An 18,031-nucleotide genomic window follows, 5' to 3' on the forward strand; every position below is an offset into this window, starting at 1 on the left:
AAATGCATTCCCCATATTTTGTTAGCTGAACATGCAACTGCTTTTAACATGCAATAACTGCACAAGCCCATTAAGAGATGCTTCCCATTATGCTGCCATATTACTTTACAGATTTCACATTTTTAGTGGAATAAAAAGTTTAATTGCTCCTCAATTTTGGAAACAACAGTGCTTAACATCTTGCATTAGATTCCTACCTCATCTTTTGCTGTTTCACTCTGTGTCTATAAAACCTTCCTCGCAGTTAAAATTCCTTTTGTGCAGATAGATCCTGTCATGTGTAATGGCAGGAATAAAAGTAAATATATTTAGTGAAGTGTAACATGAAGAACAAGGCAAATTAAACAAGAAAATGAATCATAAGCAGTGCTTCTATGCTGCCTATGCAAGGCTCCGAAAAAGAGAACAAACTTCTTTCTGACAGACTTCTTTAGTCCACAAGATTTCTGCCCATTTTGCAGAAAGATAAATACTGAAATTCATTATTTCAAAGCAGCAATGAAAATCTGTGGCATAAGGTGTATTTCTGTCTGTAATGAGGTCTGTCCAAGCTAGGGAGACATTCAAATTTCACTAAGGGGTATAAGTTCATGGGGAAATACCAAAAGCCCACTCAAAAGTTAATCCAAATGTAAAATGCATATATGCACCTCTAGTCAAGCAGAGGTAAAAACTTTTCCCTAGAGGTTTTATCTTCCTATTTGGTTGACCTTTGGAGTTCATGCTGCCCCACCAAATGGGCAGTGAAGCATTGGAATTCCTGCTCCAGGACCTTCTCCAGGTGGAGCAAAAGTACAGTTTGCAGGCAGCTTGCTGGTACCAACAGGGACAAGGACTCCTATCTCCTTGCAATCCCTTCCTGCTCTCCACTTCATGGGCTTGTCACATCTGGTACTTGTAACAGAATCACAAAATCACAGAATCACTTGGGTTGGAAAAGGCCTCCAAGGTCATCAAGTCCAGTCTTTGTCCAATCTCAACTAGAGCTTGGTACTAAGTGCCGTGTCCAATTATTTCTTGAACAGCTCCTTGGATGGTGACACTAAGAACCAAGAAAAAACACTAATTCAAGAAATATCCACTATTTGCTGCGCTAGGGTTCTCTGCTTTTTAGCTGGTGCTAAAGAGCCAGTTGAGAGCAGGGTGCATTGAAGGCTGAAGGAGGTGAAACCCTTGGCAAGGTCAATTTCCAATGCCCTCTCTCATAAAAGCATTCTTTGAAGTGGGATTTCTATCACATTCAAAAATCAAGATGAACCCGCTCCCCAAAACCAAACTACAGTTTTCCCTTTCTGCTTTGCAAAGTTTTTCCAGTGTCATCTAATGATATTATTCAGTTGATGCTTCTAAGACACATAGAATAAATACTTGTTTCACTTCTATTATTTTCCCTTTCATAGAAAGAAATAAGGCAGTCTTACTGACCCTGAGAAAAAAAAAAAAAGCTGTACAGAGCTTCTGTAGGATGAGTTGTGAAAGAATCTTAGAAACATGCCCATGAAAACAAGGATATTTGACTTATTGGAGAAAATGAGCTTGACACTTCAAAATGTTGGCATTTTCTAACTTCTGAACGGTGGAGGTCTTTGATTTTAATGCAACTTTCTAACACTAAAGCTGCGATAATACACAGAGCTGGGAACTGTATTTTTACTTAATGGTGTATAACATTTTCCATCATAAGATCAAGTTTTAAGTAGGTCATGGTGTGCAGGCTCATTGTTTTCATATAAAATTTCCAGCTGTGTAGTTTTTTAAGAACGAAGCTGGGGCACTCACAGTGTTTTGTTCAGTTGTTTGGGTTTTCTTTAAGTGACTAAATTGTAGCTATTGTATTATTGTATTTGAGGAGGTTTGCATTCAGGAGCTGAGATACGAGGTGCAGTGAAGGAGGTACGAGTTGCCAGGCTCAGACCATTTTATTCTGCTATGTGAAAATACATCCACTCCACCTGAAGTGTTAAGCTGCTGTAAGAGGTTTATCTGCTATGTGCCACCAGCAAAACTGGTCACAGGCTCCACCTTTCATGCACTCTTTTTTAATGATGTCCCAGGTGAGCTCTGGCTCCAGCATTTTCAAAATCAGTGCTGGCAAAGTTGTATGTCTGTCCTACTTGTCACATTCATATGGTCTCAGTGGTCTCCTTGCCCGAGAGCAGAAAACAGTCCAAGTACAAAGCTGAGCATAGGCTGTGAAGAAAACACACCTGGCAGGTACAGCATTGTGGAAAGAAGACCACAGGAATGCCAGAAGAGAGGGATCACAGAGTGGAAGAGGCATGGATGGATAAAAGACAGCCCCTGGAAAACATGAGGTCCCAGGCCTGAAGAGACAGCCCAGGGTTGCTAGGTCTTTTCTTTCTGATAAATATGTGGAAAAATTCCACGTCTGCTTTTCAGGTGGCTGGTTGATAGAGAACTACTTCCAGTGGTACCCATTCCGCCATTAATTCAAGTGAGAGGTCTGTGCCAGGATATAATGGTCTTAGCTTTTCTCACAGCCACTTAGAAATCAGTCCATCCTTAGAAATGTCTGCATTTTCCTTAGTTGATAGTGGGGAGGTTTGTTCTATTTTTATTTCTTTTTCCTGAAGAAACTTGTGTTAAGAAAAGCCATATTAAAAGTGCAAATGAAGTGCTCAGAAACAAGAAGATTCCCGAATTAATGTTATTTGAGCAAATGTAATTTTTATGTTCTTGTGCAATGCTAGACAAGTTTCTGAAATCAGATTTTCCAGACATGTTCACTAATTGGGCATTTCTCATCATCTGGATGCTTTTTTTCCCTCAAAGCAATTCAAGCAGGGATGCAATAATTCACAGCAGTGGAAGCTGTTCATTGAATATATCAAGTTCTATTTAAAATATCCAAGTATCCATATCCACTATTTCTCGAAAACCCAAGTTTTCACCCAGACTTAAAGTCTAACTAACACAAAAAAAAAAAAAAAAAGTGCAAGCAGTTTTCAGATTAATCTGGCCCATGTTTAATTTTTAGAGCTGTTTCAAAACATATACAAAAAAGTTACCGATTATGTTGCCAAGGTGGGAAATTTCTGAATACAGAAATTTCAAGAGCAAAATTATTGTAAGAATGTTTACAATAATGTTCTTAATATATCTTCTCTTTAGTATATTTCTAAACCAGGTTTTTAATTCCATTGGTAAGACAGAGTTAAGAAAATAGTGTATGGTGGGATCAATCAAAAATAAATGGGACATGGGTCTGAGTGCAGAAATAGTGACCAAGGAGGCCACGGCAGACGTCCCTCAGCCATGGGGATGACACACTGCCAGCATGACAGTCAGCATGGATGGCAGCTCTTTTGTGGGAATGTTCTATCTACAGGAACAGAAAGAAATAACTATTTGCAAGTTGCAGAACTTTACTACACACAGGAAATGAAACACTGGCTTGCCTAAACATGAGTTATCCAACTAAAAAAAAAAATTAAAGGCTGTTGCATTTAGTAGTAGTCTGAAAGAATTTAGTGCCAACACTGCATGTTCTAAAGCTACGGACATTAAAAAAAAAACCAACAGGAATACACTTCAAAACTTACTTAGAGGAAAATGTACCACAGATCCTGCCAGTCTATATCAAAATTAAGAATTTATAATAACATCTTAAGTGGTTACTGATTTCAAAGAACTAAGTACCTTTTCACTTTTAGAATACTAAATAGAAGTTAATTCCAACTCTCCATGTAAGAGATTAAAATGTAACAGTTAGATCTCATAGCTTTCAAATTAATATGAAAACCTCAGTTTCCTCTTGCACTTCACTCTCATTAAAAATCCTTTAGCAGATCTATAAACTACAAAATCATTGTGGTGCATTTTTACAATACACAAGCTTTAGTAAAATAATATTAGATTCCTATTTTGTATACAGAAAAAGGAAATAAATTAACTCCTGGGTAATATCCCTGAAACATTAGCAGTATGAATGGTGCTGGAGCATAATTAAGTTTGCAGAAACTCTCTCCTCTGAACACCCATACACTATGCTATTTAGGTATAGTTTTGAAAACTGTAATTAAACAGTCAGAAAACCACTGGAAAAGAAACAAAATAACCAGCCACATAAAAGTCACAGGGAGAAAACAAACAAACAAGCCCCTGGTTGACCATTTAGGTTTCTTAATGAGTTCTGGTAATTCCACTAAGTTACAGAAGCCAGGAAGAACCTGAGCAGGCATCTCCCTTCCTTTCAAACTTTAACAACTCTATTACGCTTCAAAAAAACCAAATCACTGCTCAGCTTACTGAAATAACATTTTTTCTCCTGTATGCATTCTTGTCAGATAAATCTATAGCTAATAATTCCTCTCTGCCAGCTCGTTTATCCATACTGAAACACCAGGAAAAACACAATTCCCAGAGCTCCTGCTAAGCCCCTTTGCCAGCCCGGAAAGGATTTTCAGGGGCTGGGAGTTTACAGTCAGGCTACAGCATGGCATACACAGAGCAAGGAGTGCTGTCCTGTTTCATCACCTCTGGCAATGGTGGCTGGCACAGGGCTGGAAGAGCCACTGGGTTTGTGGAGAACTGGTGGAACCCCAGCTTGCTGGGAGCTGATGGCATCTCTGCAGCGGCAAGCTGGACAAAGCCACTGGACCTGAGTGGACCTGTGACACTCAGCATTTCAGAGCCAGAAACAAGCTTTTTCTAAGGGACAGGCAGAAGGCCACCTCTTTTTTTAACATATTCATCCATCTCTCCCTGTTTCCATCATGCCACTTCCAGAGCCCGAAGCAGGTGGAAATTATTCACGGCTGCTGGCTGGGGATTCCCGCGGCAAATGTAACGCTGGATTAGAGAGCTCTCGGTTTGTCCTCCCGGGGCCACTGCCAAAATACGCCAGGGCCAGCTCACAGCTCTTGAGGGACATCTCCTAATTGCTGTAAATTAGCTGCCACTACCCGGTGGGCAGCAGAGAACCAGGGAACTTTGCCTTGTTGCTGTCATTCTGCCCTGGCCCAGGTGCTGCAAGAGGACATCTCGACTTTGCCAGGTGTTCGGACAGCTGGCCAAGTGAGCAAGGAGCAGAACCTCGTCCTCCCCCCAGGCACGGCCAGTCAGGCCAGGGGGAAGAGCTGAGGAGGGCACCAGACATGTTATCATCCCTGCTCTGCACCCTCTCACTGCTGGGGCGCTGGGAGACCTTGTGTCGCTGCTAATCTCAATTTAATGTGTTTTCTCTTTGAATGCAGGGCCACAGACACACTCACTTCACAGCCTCAGTCAGCTGTCTGTAACAGCACACCCAAAATGGCAGAAAAAAAAAATTCAGCCAGCACAAATCTTCAAATAAATATAGCAGGAGGAAAAAAAACCAACAAAACATAACAAGCTTACAGGTAAACATGCGCATGACTGAATTCTGCCTTTTGTCTCACACCCACATATCTGAAATGGAATAAGAAATGGAATAAAAGGACAATTCAGTCCTGGGGTACACAAACACTGGCTGTGGTACAGTTCATGAGTAAACCCAGACTGAATTGGATGCAAACATGTTCGTGTAGCTTGGAGAAATGTAAGCAGTTGAGCCCATGACTTTGGTACAGCTCTGGCTGCAAGCCGATGGAATATCATTGTTTCTACACCTCCAATCTGTACAGCTGTGTCAAGCTAAAATTTACAGGTTCTTACTCCTTACTCTGAACAAAGAGAAATGTGATTTTCACAAAGACCATGATCTGGGAGCTCCCGTTGATTTTAATCAGTGGTTAGCAATTCTGGAAAAATCCTTAGGTAGTGGGCTTTGCCCTACTGCTTAGGAAGTCGGACCATCAGCTCCCTTCCCCTGTTTGTAGAAATCTTTTTAAATAAATTATTCATGGAGAAATACTAAGAAATACTAAGAAAATGAAAGACAATTTGGATATTAGATTTGCCTGATCAACATGAGATTTTTGTTATGAGCTTTGTCAGCTGTTTATCAACCTACCAATCCTCACTCCCAAGGAAAAAAAAAAACAAACCAAGTCAGAAAATGCCAAAATTGGAGAACAATATGGCACAAAGGTGTCTGATCTCATTGACTCTTTTCAGAAATAAAAGCATTTACTCACAGAGGACACATAACAGCAGATTCTGGTTGCTTTCCACAGTAGAAAAGAGACAGGTTACAACCTATTTCTTTCAGTTACCTGCAGTCACAGAAATGCATTGATCCCTTAGGGTGGAGAGGGGACCAAAAGAAGGATTTTCCATGGCAAGTGACCCCATACCAGCATGGCCAGACCCTGCTGCTGCCCTTCCTCCCCACAGAACAGCCTGTACCTCATGGCATTCCCCAAACAGCCTATCCTGCACATAATCCTTAGATTAAAAAAAAAAAATTAAAACCCATCAGAAACACCTTAAAAGTGGAAAATGAGCACAGAAACCACCTTTTCTTAGTCTTTTCTAGAGACTCAATGCTTCACAAGGAAAATCAGAGAAAAGTCATGAAGAGCTTTTGGTGGTAAAACTATTCTTGTAGCCCGAGTAACTGAAAGAGGCATGGGACACATTTTCATGACTTTTAAAGAAAGATGTAATTATGCCATAAAGCCAGTATTGGTATCTTATAATCTTTCATTAAGTAATTCTGAATGCACTGTGGGGTGACTTTAAATAGAATAGAAATATCTATTACCATAATACAGAATACTAGTAAGTAACTCCTGTGACAGAAAAACCTATGTATTTGGAAAGAACTGTGAAAACAGTGAAAAGCTTCACTTTTCCAAATTAACTCTGATCTCCATATTTTGATACTGAATTTTTGAGTCATTATGTTTGACTCAAATATAAGGGGCTTGGTATATAATACACTGCTTTAGATTACGTTTATCAAGTGTCTAACAAAGCAGGATGTTCATCTCTTTGTCTTCTGGATGAAGACTCTTTTATTATAGTGTAGTATCTTTTGTTTTAATGCTGCTCTGCAGTGGATTGCCAGCTCATTAATTTTTCTGCTATAACACCCAAATCCCTTTGCTGATCAGTGTGCTGAATGATTGATTCCCTGCTCCCAGACTAATTTTTTACATTGGACTGCATTTACCATCTGGTAGATAAATCACCCAAAACACTCAAATTCGGAGCTTGGTTCCAGTGATTCTCTTTGTTTGTTCAGTCAGCAGCATGAATATCACTTGCAAATGTGGAGATTGTGTTCTCTCACCTGGATAACGGTTCCATATTGCAGACACAGGTTTTAACAAAGAGCAGGGAAAACAAAAAAAAAAGGGGGAAAAAAAAGATATCTGGTTTTTGTGGTTTTTAGCCAAAATTAGCCAAAATATTTGTTTCATTCCTACCATAGCCACTTGCTTCTCACATGAAAAAGAGTCTTTCTTACAGCACAGAACCAGTTTTGCACATTACAAACACATTTAACCATTTTCACAAAGACATCCTTTGTAGGTGTAAACACCTGCACAAGTGAAGAAAAGGACATCCTTTGCAGTTAAAACAGAGTAGAAATACAATGAAATAAATTGCCTTCCCAACCCTGTGTTTTATATGAGAAAACAATTCTATAACCTCAACAGGAGCCTGCCTGTTTTATTTTCACTTTTATAACCTTGAAATGATACTTCCATAAAATTATACTTCCAATCAAGACAGCAAGAAAGAGCTCTGCCTCACAGAATTGTCTCTGCAAAATCCTGGGAGAGGTGAAGGATGAAGAAAAAACTCAGGGAGAGAGGTGGTGCTTCAGGAAAAGAACCATTCATCTGCCCACTGCACGTGGCAATGTCGCTCAGGGAGGGGACAGGACACCCCTTTCTTTAGTCTAAGGATCTTTTGCTGCTCTTTGCTGCTCGAGAGAACCCATTTGGCACAACACACTGACCTCTGTCTCTCCCAGAGGGATCAGGCAGAGGCAGCACACAATCAGAGTCAATACTAATTAGCAAAATGTAAACATTTCATTAGATCAATGCTTCCCTGAATTTTTAAAGCAACAAACTGCTATCCAGCCACAATTTTTTATCAAATTTTCAATGGAAATACCTGTGGAAAGCTCTGTTTTAGCTGTCTATACCAACCAGCTAAAGATTTTATAACTCGTTCTTGTGTTTTATGGACATCCTTAAGGACGAAAACTTGAATTTTCAAAAGCACTCATTCGTTTTGAATGTCTAGACTATTCTGAACACTTTTGGCACATGCACGAACACCCTTAACTATCCCATCTCTCAAGCTTTTGTGTTGCTGTGGCTAAGAATCTTGTTCAGTTCAAAATTTCAGAGAAAATAGAGCCACTTCTGCAAATGATGTTTATCCAAACACATTCTTTGTAGTCATATGTGAAGTGTCTGTGAATAGGAAAGAAAGCAAGTAAATCTCTTGTGAGGTACAACAAACTCCTCCATACACTTCAGGCTTAAGCAACAGGACACTTTGTCACCCACTGCTGAAATATGTGTGTTTACAGGAGGTTTTCTACAGCCACAGAGCAGCAGATGTGACAGCACGTTTTCATGGGGGGCTGTGTCCCTTCTCCCCTCACCACCTGCAGGGCTCTCATCGGTTAAAAACCGAGACTGGTTAAACACTTCCTAAAGCAGCATTTTTGGTCAGCCACAGGTGAACCCTGACATGTGTCAGACTCCTGGAGCTGGGTAGGAACAGTGAGGGGCGAATCTGGGATAAAGCAGTTGGAGCCCCTAAAGGCGTGCGTTTTGTGTTCCCTCAAACACACTGTTGGTGATCAGGGACAGATTAACCAGAGTTTGCACAGTTCCAACTCTGGCTTGCCTGACTGCCCCCATTCACCCCATCTGCTTCCACAGGGATCCCATGAGACTCGTGGCAGGCACAGGAGATGCCCCAGGGCCTTTCCTACAGGAACACGGCTGTTGCCTGCCAGCAAGCCAGGCAACTGGAATGAGCCTGCCCACAGCTTTGACAGCCAGGCAAAGCCAGATTTCAGGAGGTTTTGGCCTCCAGACAAGACCTGAGAAGAATCATTTCATGTCCTGAACACCCTTTTGTCTGTTTGTGGACATTGTACCTGTTCTCCTCCTTGGCTGCTCGCGCTGTCTATGCATCTTACAAAAGTACAGAGAGTTTTGCTCCTATTTAAGAGACATAGGAGCACACTGAGGTCTCAGCCTGATGGGAAAAGGTGGAGAAAATCCAGCACCTACCAAGACAAGTCAGATTACTTCAGAAAAACTACTGACAGTTTTGTCTTGTTCAAGATTTTCTCCCCTTTAATTTTTACATGTTTTCCTGCTGGTTTTAATTAGCCCTCTTTTTGAACTATGCATGAGGATCCTGCCAGCTTGAACATAGTTATATAATGTGGGTGTTTCAAGACTGTAACTGCAACTAAATTTATTTTTGTAATACGAAATCAAAAGAGAGGTATTACAGGGGTTTAATTTTATTCCAAACCAGATCCTTTAAACGCTGTTTCTGTAACACATAATCTATTATCAGAAAAGTCCTGCCTTTTCAGTCCTTACAAATTGTCTACTGTAATGAGAATTTAAATTATCCTAAAATAAATCCAGATTTGCTAGTCAAACACTGCCTCTTCACAAACCACACTATGACCAGTGAGGCAGTTTTAGAGCAACGTAAAAGAAATTGAACACTGATATCAGTGTAACACTGAATTGCTCTCTTAAATGGAGAAATCCACATCAATAGATATGCAAATGCATGTAGATCTGTCTACCAGCTCCCAGCCAGCCAGGTCTGGGGATGTAACCCGGTCAGTGAGAACTGAAGTCTTTCAGGTACTCTTGTAGGAGGAAAGCCTTTCACTGGCATCTTGCTCTACAGAACACACAAGTTCCCTGGAAAGAGTCTTGAAGAGAAAAAAAGACCTGGATTATTTTCTCCTTTAAAATAAACAAACAAATACTAAAACATATGATCTATAAATCCTAGATACCTAATGGCAACTAATGGCACCACTAGATACTGTCCTAATAACACAAGATTAAATAATTCTGCTTTCATATCCCCCTGAAGCCATCTGTGAACTAAATTAGAACCAAAGATACATTGTAGCTGTTCATCAAGACAAATAAACAGATTTCAGGTTCTCCAGGAAACTTTAATTTCATCAGATCACAGTTTTGATTGCTGAGCTTACTCCTAATCAGATTTTTTCTGTAACTTCTTATCCTTTCGTAGGAGAAAAATATCATACAGAGAAGACCAAGAAACGGTTTCATAAAATTTATTATCAACTGATTTAGTGAAAAAAGCTCTTCCTTACACACTTAGGAGTTCCACAAAATACAGCTCCACTCCCCACACTCTCTTTTTCTTCCTCTATTTCTGTATGTTTCTAAATTGTTAGAATTTCAAGATGATCTAGGAATAAACTACAGCAATTAGAGGGGACTATTTAGTTTCCAGCATAGTATTTAATTATCATTTTCTTATAATCTAAAGCTCTTTTTGGGATAGAACATTTTTTTAGAGTACTTCTACAAAGAATATCCTTGGTCTTCGGTTCTGCTGAGCACGACAGTCAGTTTAGAAAAAGACAGACCTCCACCTCAGTAATACCAACACGTCCCCTATCCCCACTCTTGTTCCACAGCACCTGTGAGCACTCAGTGAGGAGGATATGCAGGAGTCTCGAGTCAGAGGAACAGATCCTTTTTCCACATTCCTGATGCTCAGCATTCTTCCTTCCACAAATGTTACAGCTACCGTTATCCAGGGAACTGTTGCCACTGTCTGCTTTGGGGACGCTCCCCAAAGTCTGACCACAGCCTGGGAAAGGCACAAGTGCTTTCAGCTGATGGATCAATGGTGGAATGGAATGATCTCTTTCCAGGAAGAGGGTACAGACTCCTGTCAATATCAGTCGGATTCTCTGCATTTGTACCTCTCTATCCAAAGTTCTTGGCCACAGCTTCTTTTTTCTTTCTAGTCCAAGTAAATATCAACTCTCCCCTTTATCCAGTCTACTGTCAACTCCAGAAGAAAACTAACAAGATATAAGTATAAAATATTTATCCCTACATCAACAGGAAGAAAAGGACGAGACTTCTTGTTTTCCCTTTAATAGGAATTATCTGAGAGATCTTGGTACAGGAAGAATGCTTCCTTAGCAGTATTTTCCACAACAAACACAGCTTCTTTATTCCTCTTTTCAAAAAACCAATAAAGAAATTGGATTCAATCCAATCCCCTCAGTCAAGCCTCAATTGCTCCATCACACTACCAGTTCCCACTAGTGACAATGATGGAGTGACACCTGTTACAAGATGATTTTCTGCTATTCTGACACTTTCAATTCTACTTTAATTACCTTTTGGCTCTTTAATCAGCATAAGAATCTGTATTGCAAGGACATTTCATGTCTAGGCAATTACACTAAAGGGAAACAAATATATGCATGCTACTGTCCGAGTTTTAATTTCTCTTTTTAATAATTGCTTTTACTTTTTACATGTAGTTGATTTATATTCATGCCTTATGGTAGTTTCTCAAAGTGACACGTAACCTGACTGAGTTTAGATCATTTACTTCAGAAGTTCAATTGGCACAAACACATATCACATTTTATTTGGCCTGACTGTTATAATTCATTTTCAGGAACATAACTCACAGTATCTTAGATAAAATAACCAATTATTCCTGTCTACCATTTCAGATCAAGTGGAACTATGCAAACACAAAACAACATGTAATTCTTAAAATACGGTAATTTACCTGAACCTGTATCTCTCTCACATCCCTTGCTCTTAATGTTCTCACCAACATGGCTGCATGTCTTTAGCACAAATTGGTTTTGCTCTGTGTAACTTAGAATGATATAGCAAACAAAACCCCTCATCCACTTAATTTGAGGAAAAAGCACAAAGGATATGTCTGTTCTAGCTGATAAGCACAGATGAAAGCCAGTCTTGAGGCCACATCTCATTCTGGTTCACAGAGCCCCCACTGAGCCCAGGCAGAAACCACGGCTGAGCTCCAGAGACCAGCAGTGCCTGAGGTTTATATCCTCCAAAATCCACGGCCACATCTGCCACGTGGACTGGGCCAAGGGAGCTACATGCTTGTGTTCACTCTCCCTTGTTACAGCAGGGACAGCCTGGATCCAGGCTCCAGACAACACAATAGTTTGGAGTGAGAAATGGTGCACATCAAACTTATTTTGGCCAACTCACTAATTATCTTGAGGCTTCACCTCAAGTGTAGACATACCAGATAGGAGTAGATTTAGACCTCATCTTCTCCTGAGGAAAAACAGCTACAACAGCACCATAATAGGTGTCCATCAATAGTAAACCTGGGGGATTCCTGCTACAGGATCTGTAGGACAGACATGAGGGCATCCAAGAAAGTAATGGAAACAAATGCACCATATTCACATTTAAACAGGATCTCATCTTGCTCATTCAATCCCCAATAACCTGTCTTGAAACAACTTTATTTTTACTCACTTCACTCAGAGAGATCTTATGAAAAGCAGGGGCAGCACACAGTCTGTGAGACTCATAGGTGGGGCAAGGAATCATCCCTAGCAAGTCAATTTTATCACACGAGGGAGCAGCACACTGAAAGGCTCACAACACAAGCACATCCCTGTTAATTAAAATCCCAGGTGCACACACCCACACTGTGCACTGACCAGTGTCTCTCTCTGAGTCTGTGTACCTTCCACCCACATCTGCAGCGTTTGGTCAGCTATGATCCAGCTGCAACCCCTGTGGCTCCACAGGTGACCGGAGCACAGAGACTCAGCCAGGCTAACACTGAAACTGGCGATGTCCACGCACAGTTTGTGTCTCCAGAGAGCACCATCGCATTAGGAGCTCAGGAAGGAACTACACCTTGTGCTTACCTTCACACAGGGGATGCCCAACAACACCCTGTGGTTCACAGCCCCTCACTAAGGACACAGCTACCCCAGAGCCCAAGCCCAGCATCACACCACCAGCACTTGGACAGGCAGGGAGTATTGGGAATGTTAGGGAAGAAGAGTACACTGGGAACAATTATAACATCTCCAAAACACCAGCCTAGGACTGTCTTCTCCAGAAATACCTATTTTGTTTATACCCTGTGCTGGGTAAAAAGAGATTATTTTATTTCATTAGCTTAGCAAAGTATGGATTGACAGATGACAAACACACACAAGTCCACACTGTCAATTAACTCCAGATACGTCTTAATTCTCTGTTTCCTGCTCTAATCACTTTATCAAATGTTCTTCCTTTGGCCAGGGATGATGCAATTATATCATAATTTAACAAAAGGCCAAGCTGCAATGCATGTGCCAAAGGAGCAGAATCAAGGCTGAAAAAGCCATCTTAATGTGCATGTTGTCTGCCTGTGTCCTCCACCTTGTAATGTTCTTTTGTTACAGCAAACTCTTTCTTAAGCAGCATATTCTGTAGCAATAAAGGAGAGGGCTTCAGCATTTCTGAAAAGAAATAACAAATAAATAAAGCTATATAGTCTAACAATGATAAAATGTTACCAGCCCAGGAACATCTCAAGAAGTGCAAAAAACCTGTTAGGGCAGCAGGTCAAACTGATGCACATATTAAACTTGCAAAACAGCAGAAGAAAGGAGAAGAATTTCGCTTCTTTGCATATGGAAAGCAATTTAGAGAGTCCAGTCATATGGAGAAGTAGTAGTAGCGTTCTCAAGTTTAACCTTCAGTACAAACAGCAATGTACATCGTAGCAGTCCACTGAGAAGGGTGCTAATGCCAACAGCTGGTCCCACGTGTAAATACAGGAAACTCATCTTTTTCAGGGAGTAGCTCATTCAGAAAAAGTTAATGATGCTGTGCAAAGGTAAGCGAGGGGAAAATCTGACCCAGATACGGTGTGTTGATGTTAGTTCTTTCAAAACAAAGTTGAGTACTGAAACCCTGCCATTTTGCATGAAATAGTTAACACACAGCAGAATCTGACTACTGCATTTAAAACAAAATTTTCCTTCCATATTTTTGCAGTTACCCTGAAAAGAGTGCCTACCACAAATATGTATATGGCACATACATTTGCTTGTGCCTATTTTTAGTAGAACCAAATCATGCTGAATGCCTTCAATATAGCACACAGTTTTCTAATTCCAGGCTGGAAAGCCCTCTTTCTGTGGCTGTTTCTAAATAATGATATCCCTGTGTTCCACATCATCTTGGAAACTTCCTCATACATTTCAGCAGCCTTCCATATTTAATCTCACTGATTTATGCTCATACCATGGTCTAATGACCCATATGTCTCTGATGGGTAAGCCGCTAACGCCAGTGACACATTAACCTATTAACCTCTCTTTAAAAATAACCATCATATTCCTACAAACAGAATGAAAAGTCAGCCGGCAGCAGCAAAACAGCAGCACTGTGGTACTGTCACACAGTAACACAGTGTACATCTAAACTGGGTAAAATGAAGAGGAGCATTTCAAGAATGTGCAGATTTATTGCAAGACCGTTTTGCCACAGTTTGCTGGTCTGCGAATTTGATAGCCTGCTTTAGCAGCATTATCCTTATTGTAAAATGTAATTGGCAGGAAGATCGCTCTTCCGTGCACTCATTTCTTGAAATCTCTGGTACAGTTTGGGGACCTTATCCTGGAAGGCGCCGAGAGTTCCTCCCAACGTGTAAATTGCCTTCCAATCCCGCTGAAGACAATGGGAGCGGGGGGCTCCGCGCACAGGGCGAGAAACCTTCATCACCTTGGAGAAGGCACTTTGTACAGCGATTCGTGCAGTGAAATAAACCCATCATTTCAAAAGGCAGGAGGAGGCTCCACAGCCATTTTTCAGAGAAAAAAAAATAAATTCCCTTTTCTAAATAGTAGTTTTAGAAGACAAATAAATCTTTCTTAAAACCTATAAACTTTATATTGTATTTATTTACTTTGTTCTACTTCAAAACCATCATATCCCTCAAGATCTAAGAAAACGTGCTGCTGTCATGACAAACCACAGCACAACCTTACAATAGCAGCACAGAATTATGTATATTATGTATGTCATGCAACCAAAGCAGGAACAAAACCAAGAAATCTTATTCTGAGCACATGGCGGGGTATTTTGCTGCCTACACCTCACCCAGAGTGAATCTCTACGACAGCCGGCAGACGGACGGGCGGAGAGGCTACCCCGTGGCTGGGCTGCTCACAGCGAGAGTGAGCCCTCAGAAAGAGCCCGTGTGAGCCATCGGGGCTGCTCTCCCGGCTGCCACCCGGCTGGCACCCGCTGCTAGCGGCAGGACGGGCCCGGGGCAGCGGCAGGGCAGGGCGGAGGAGGGGCGGGATGGGGCACCCGGGGCGGCGGGCGCGCACCTGCCGGCACCGCGGCGGGGGACACAGCAGCGCGGAGCAACAAAAGCCGGGAGGCGGCGGCAAAGCCCTTCCCTTCGCCGGGAGACCTCGGAGCGGGGCTCCCCGCAGAGGGGCATCTCCCGGCCGGCCGGGAGCCGGCTCGCCGCACCCGGGGTCGGGGCGGGCGCCGCTCCTTTGTTTTCCGCCGCCCCCAGCGGCACGGCGGGCCGGGCCGGGCCGGGCCGAACCGGGCGGAGCAGGGGGGCCGCGCTCAGCCCTCCCTCCACGTGCACGCGTGGGCTGCCCGCAGGGGTGGGCGCGGGCGGGAGCCGGCGGGGCATTACCTGAGCAGTTGATGCCTTTCCCCTTGCCGCCGCCCTGGCACTCGGAGCCGGGCAGGGGATGGGAGGCGCGGCCGGCGGGCAGCGCGGAGAGGGCGAGCACCAGGAGGGCCGAGGTGTAGCAGAGCGCCAGCGGGGGTCCCGCCCGCAGCAGCGGCCGGGCGGCGGCCGGGCTCTCTCCCAGCATGGCGAGGGGCGGCCGAGGAGCAGCGGGATGGCGGCGGCAGGCCCGCAGCATCAACCGGAGCCCGCGGCGCCGCCCGGGCGGGACCCTCCTTTCTCCGCCGCGCTGGAGCGCACCTTCAGCATCCCCGCCGCAGCGGCCGCACGGACCCGCTGCTGCTGCTGCTGCCGCCACCGGGGCGCGGGCAGGGCTGTCCCCGCTGCGGCCGCGCTCCGTCCGCGCCCGTCCGCCCCGCAGAGCCGCCGCCTCGCCCCGGCCGCGCTCCTTTGTGCGCGGCGCCCGGCAGCGCCGCCGCTCCGCCTGCAACAAAGGGAGCGGAGCCGAGAGGCTGCTGCCGCCACCGCCGCCGCCGCGGAGGGGGAGGAGGAGGAGGGAGAGAGAGAGCGAGAGATGGGGGAGGAAGCACACGTGATAGCAGCCCCCTCCCCCGGGACCGGAGGGAGGCGAGGGGCTTCTCCTCGCTCGGCGGGCAGGGCGAGCGGCGGCGGCAGCGCCCGCCTTCACGGCAGGGCCGCCCCCAGGGAGCGGTGCGGGTCCCGGGCGGGCACAGGCGACAGGCGGGGACAGCGCCGGGGGTGAACGGGGCAGAGAGGGTCCCCAGGGGCGTCGAGGAGGGAGGACCGCTCGCACAGCGCTTGTCACTGTCCGGGGTGATGTTTTATTATTCACTAATAAGCCGGCGTGAGTGGGGTTGGGAAAGAAAGCAAAGAGATCGTCTCTTCTATTAATTGTAATTTAATTTTTGCTGAATGGAAGCCTGGCATGTATAGCGGGAGCGTTTGCACCGGTCCAAGTCAATTAATGTATTTACGGTGAAGGCAGTTGAGTTTTTAACAGAGTGCTTTTACTATGTACGGGTTTTCCAGTCCCTTACGTGGAGACACTTCAGAGGTCAGAAGCACTGCACAGGTAGAAGGTACCAGGCACATATCTTGAGTATAGATGCTCAGCGTGTAGCTGTGTGGCTGAAAGCTTTGTGTAAATTGACAGCATAGTGACTGGTTTTGCATAGTGAAAACACAAGACAATGCTTTACATTCAACGAGATCTTTTTTCCTGTCTCAGTTGGCACGTTTCATGCAAGTTTTTTTTAATCCGCTGTGCAAACCATTTGTTTTTCAGGAATAAAACCTGCCTTTTTCCTTGATCTCTTTGCTGCTACACACCGCTGATGGGCTGTAAAGTGTAGAGCTTGTGTGGGGAGATCTGGCTTGCACTAAGGTATAGCTCTTGTGTGAGGAGACCTTTGAGCAGTTTGTTAACCAGAGCAGTCAAGACCAAGGCCGTAAATCCAGGAGTAAGCTTTGGGAGGCACAGTGGTCAGACATATAAAGTCAGATTGTTGTCTATTTAAATACAGCATTGAAGACTAAGTCCTGTATTACTAAGAGAGCAATTTCCTTTTGGCAGAGGGGATTCAGCACTGGCTGCCTCTGCCAAGAAAATGTTCTTCTGTAATTACTTAGTGATGCTAGATGCGAGAAGAGCTCTGCTCCTCAGTAAGGTGGGATGGAACTGGTGCTGATGAAACTGGGCTGCTGAGGTACACGGGCCAGGATGTTCAAAGCTCTCTGGGTTTGCATGCAGCTGTCTAAGCAGATGAACCCTTGGGACCTTTGGGTCATGGGACTGGCAGAGATGTTTTGAAGGTAGCATTTTGCTGCTGTAGGAGCAAATGCTCTGTATACCTCCTTCCCTAAAAGACATCTAAATCCATCTTATACTAAATATGCTGTTTTGCTGTACCTCTTGCTGAAGGGCTGGACCAGAACAGCCCTCATCTCAAACACATTCAAGACCAGTTCATACCCATTTGTTCTTGTGACATCCAGTGCTCCAGTCAGTCATTTCTCTTTCCCTTGCATTTAAATCTGTAATACATTTATAGGCAGTAGTTACAGCCACTGTTTGCAGGTCTAACCTATCAGTACATTTTATTGCTCTCCTCCTGTAAGACAGTGCCTCTGTAGCTCAGATTTTACTGCACTAGATAAGTTTGGATTCAGTTTCTTCAGCATAGCTGCAGTTTGTAACAGCTTTTCACAAACTATTGCCAGTTTCTGCCATAGAGGCAATCTCTCCTGATTTCTTCCAAAATTGTCCTTCCTAATACAGCCAATCTGCTTTTTATATGACCAAATCTCACTGATGTTTCAGGTCATGCTGTGAGTGACAAATAGAGGCTACTCCTCGTATTTGTCATTTACAGTCCATAATAATAATAATAATGCTCTTTAT

General features: G+C 43.6%; 1 protein-coding gene across 2 annotated transcripts in view; it reads right to left on the reverse strand.

Moving 5' to 3' along the window:
- Positions 1 to 15,879, reverse strand: part of TMEFF1 (transmembrane protein with EGF like and two follistatin like domains 1) — a 114,660-nt gene extending 98,781 nt beyond the window's left edge. For both annotated transcript variants that reach the window (XM_054284874.1, XM_054284873.1), the window contains exon 1: positions 15,613 to 15,879. In XM_054284874.1, the coding sequence (XP_054140849.1) occupies positions 15,613 to 15,847 (235 nt within the window). In that variant the 5' untranslated portion in view covers positions 15,848 to 15,879. The remainder of the gene's footprint in view (positions 1 to 15,612) is intronic.
- Positions 15,880 to 18,031: the final 2,152 nt, after the last annotated feature.

Source organism: Melozone crissalis, unplaced genomic scaffold, assembly GCF_028551555.1.
Source record: "Melozone crissalis strain CALT ecotype California unplaced genomic scaffold, PUWL_Pcris_2 ptg000042l_1, whole genome shotgun sequence".
Taxonomy (NCBI): domain Eukaryota; kingdom Metazoa; phylum Chordata; class Aves; order Passeriformes; family Passerellidae; genus Melozone; species Melozone crissalis.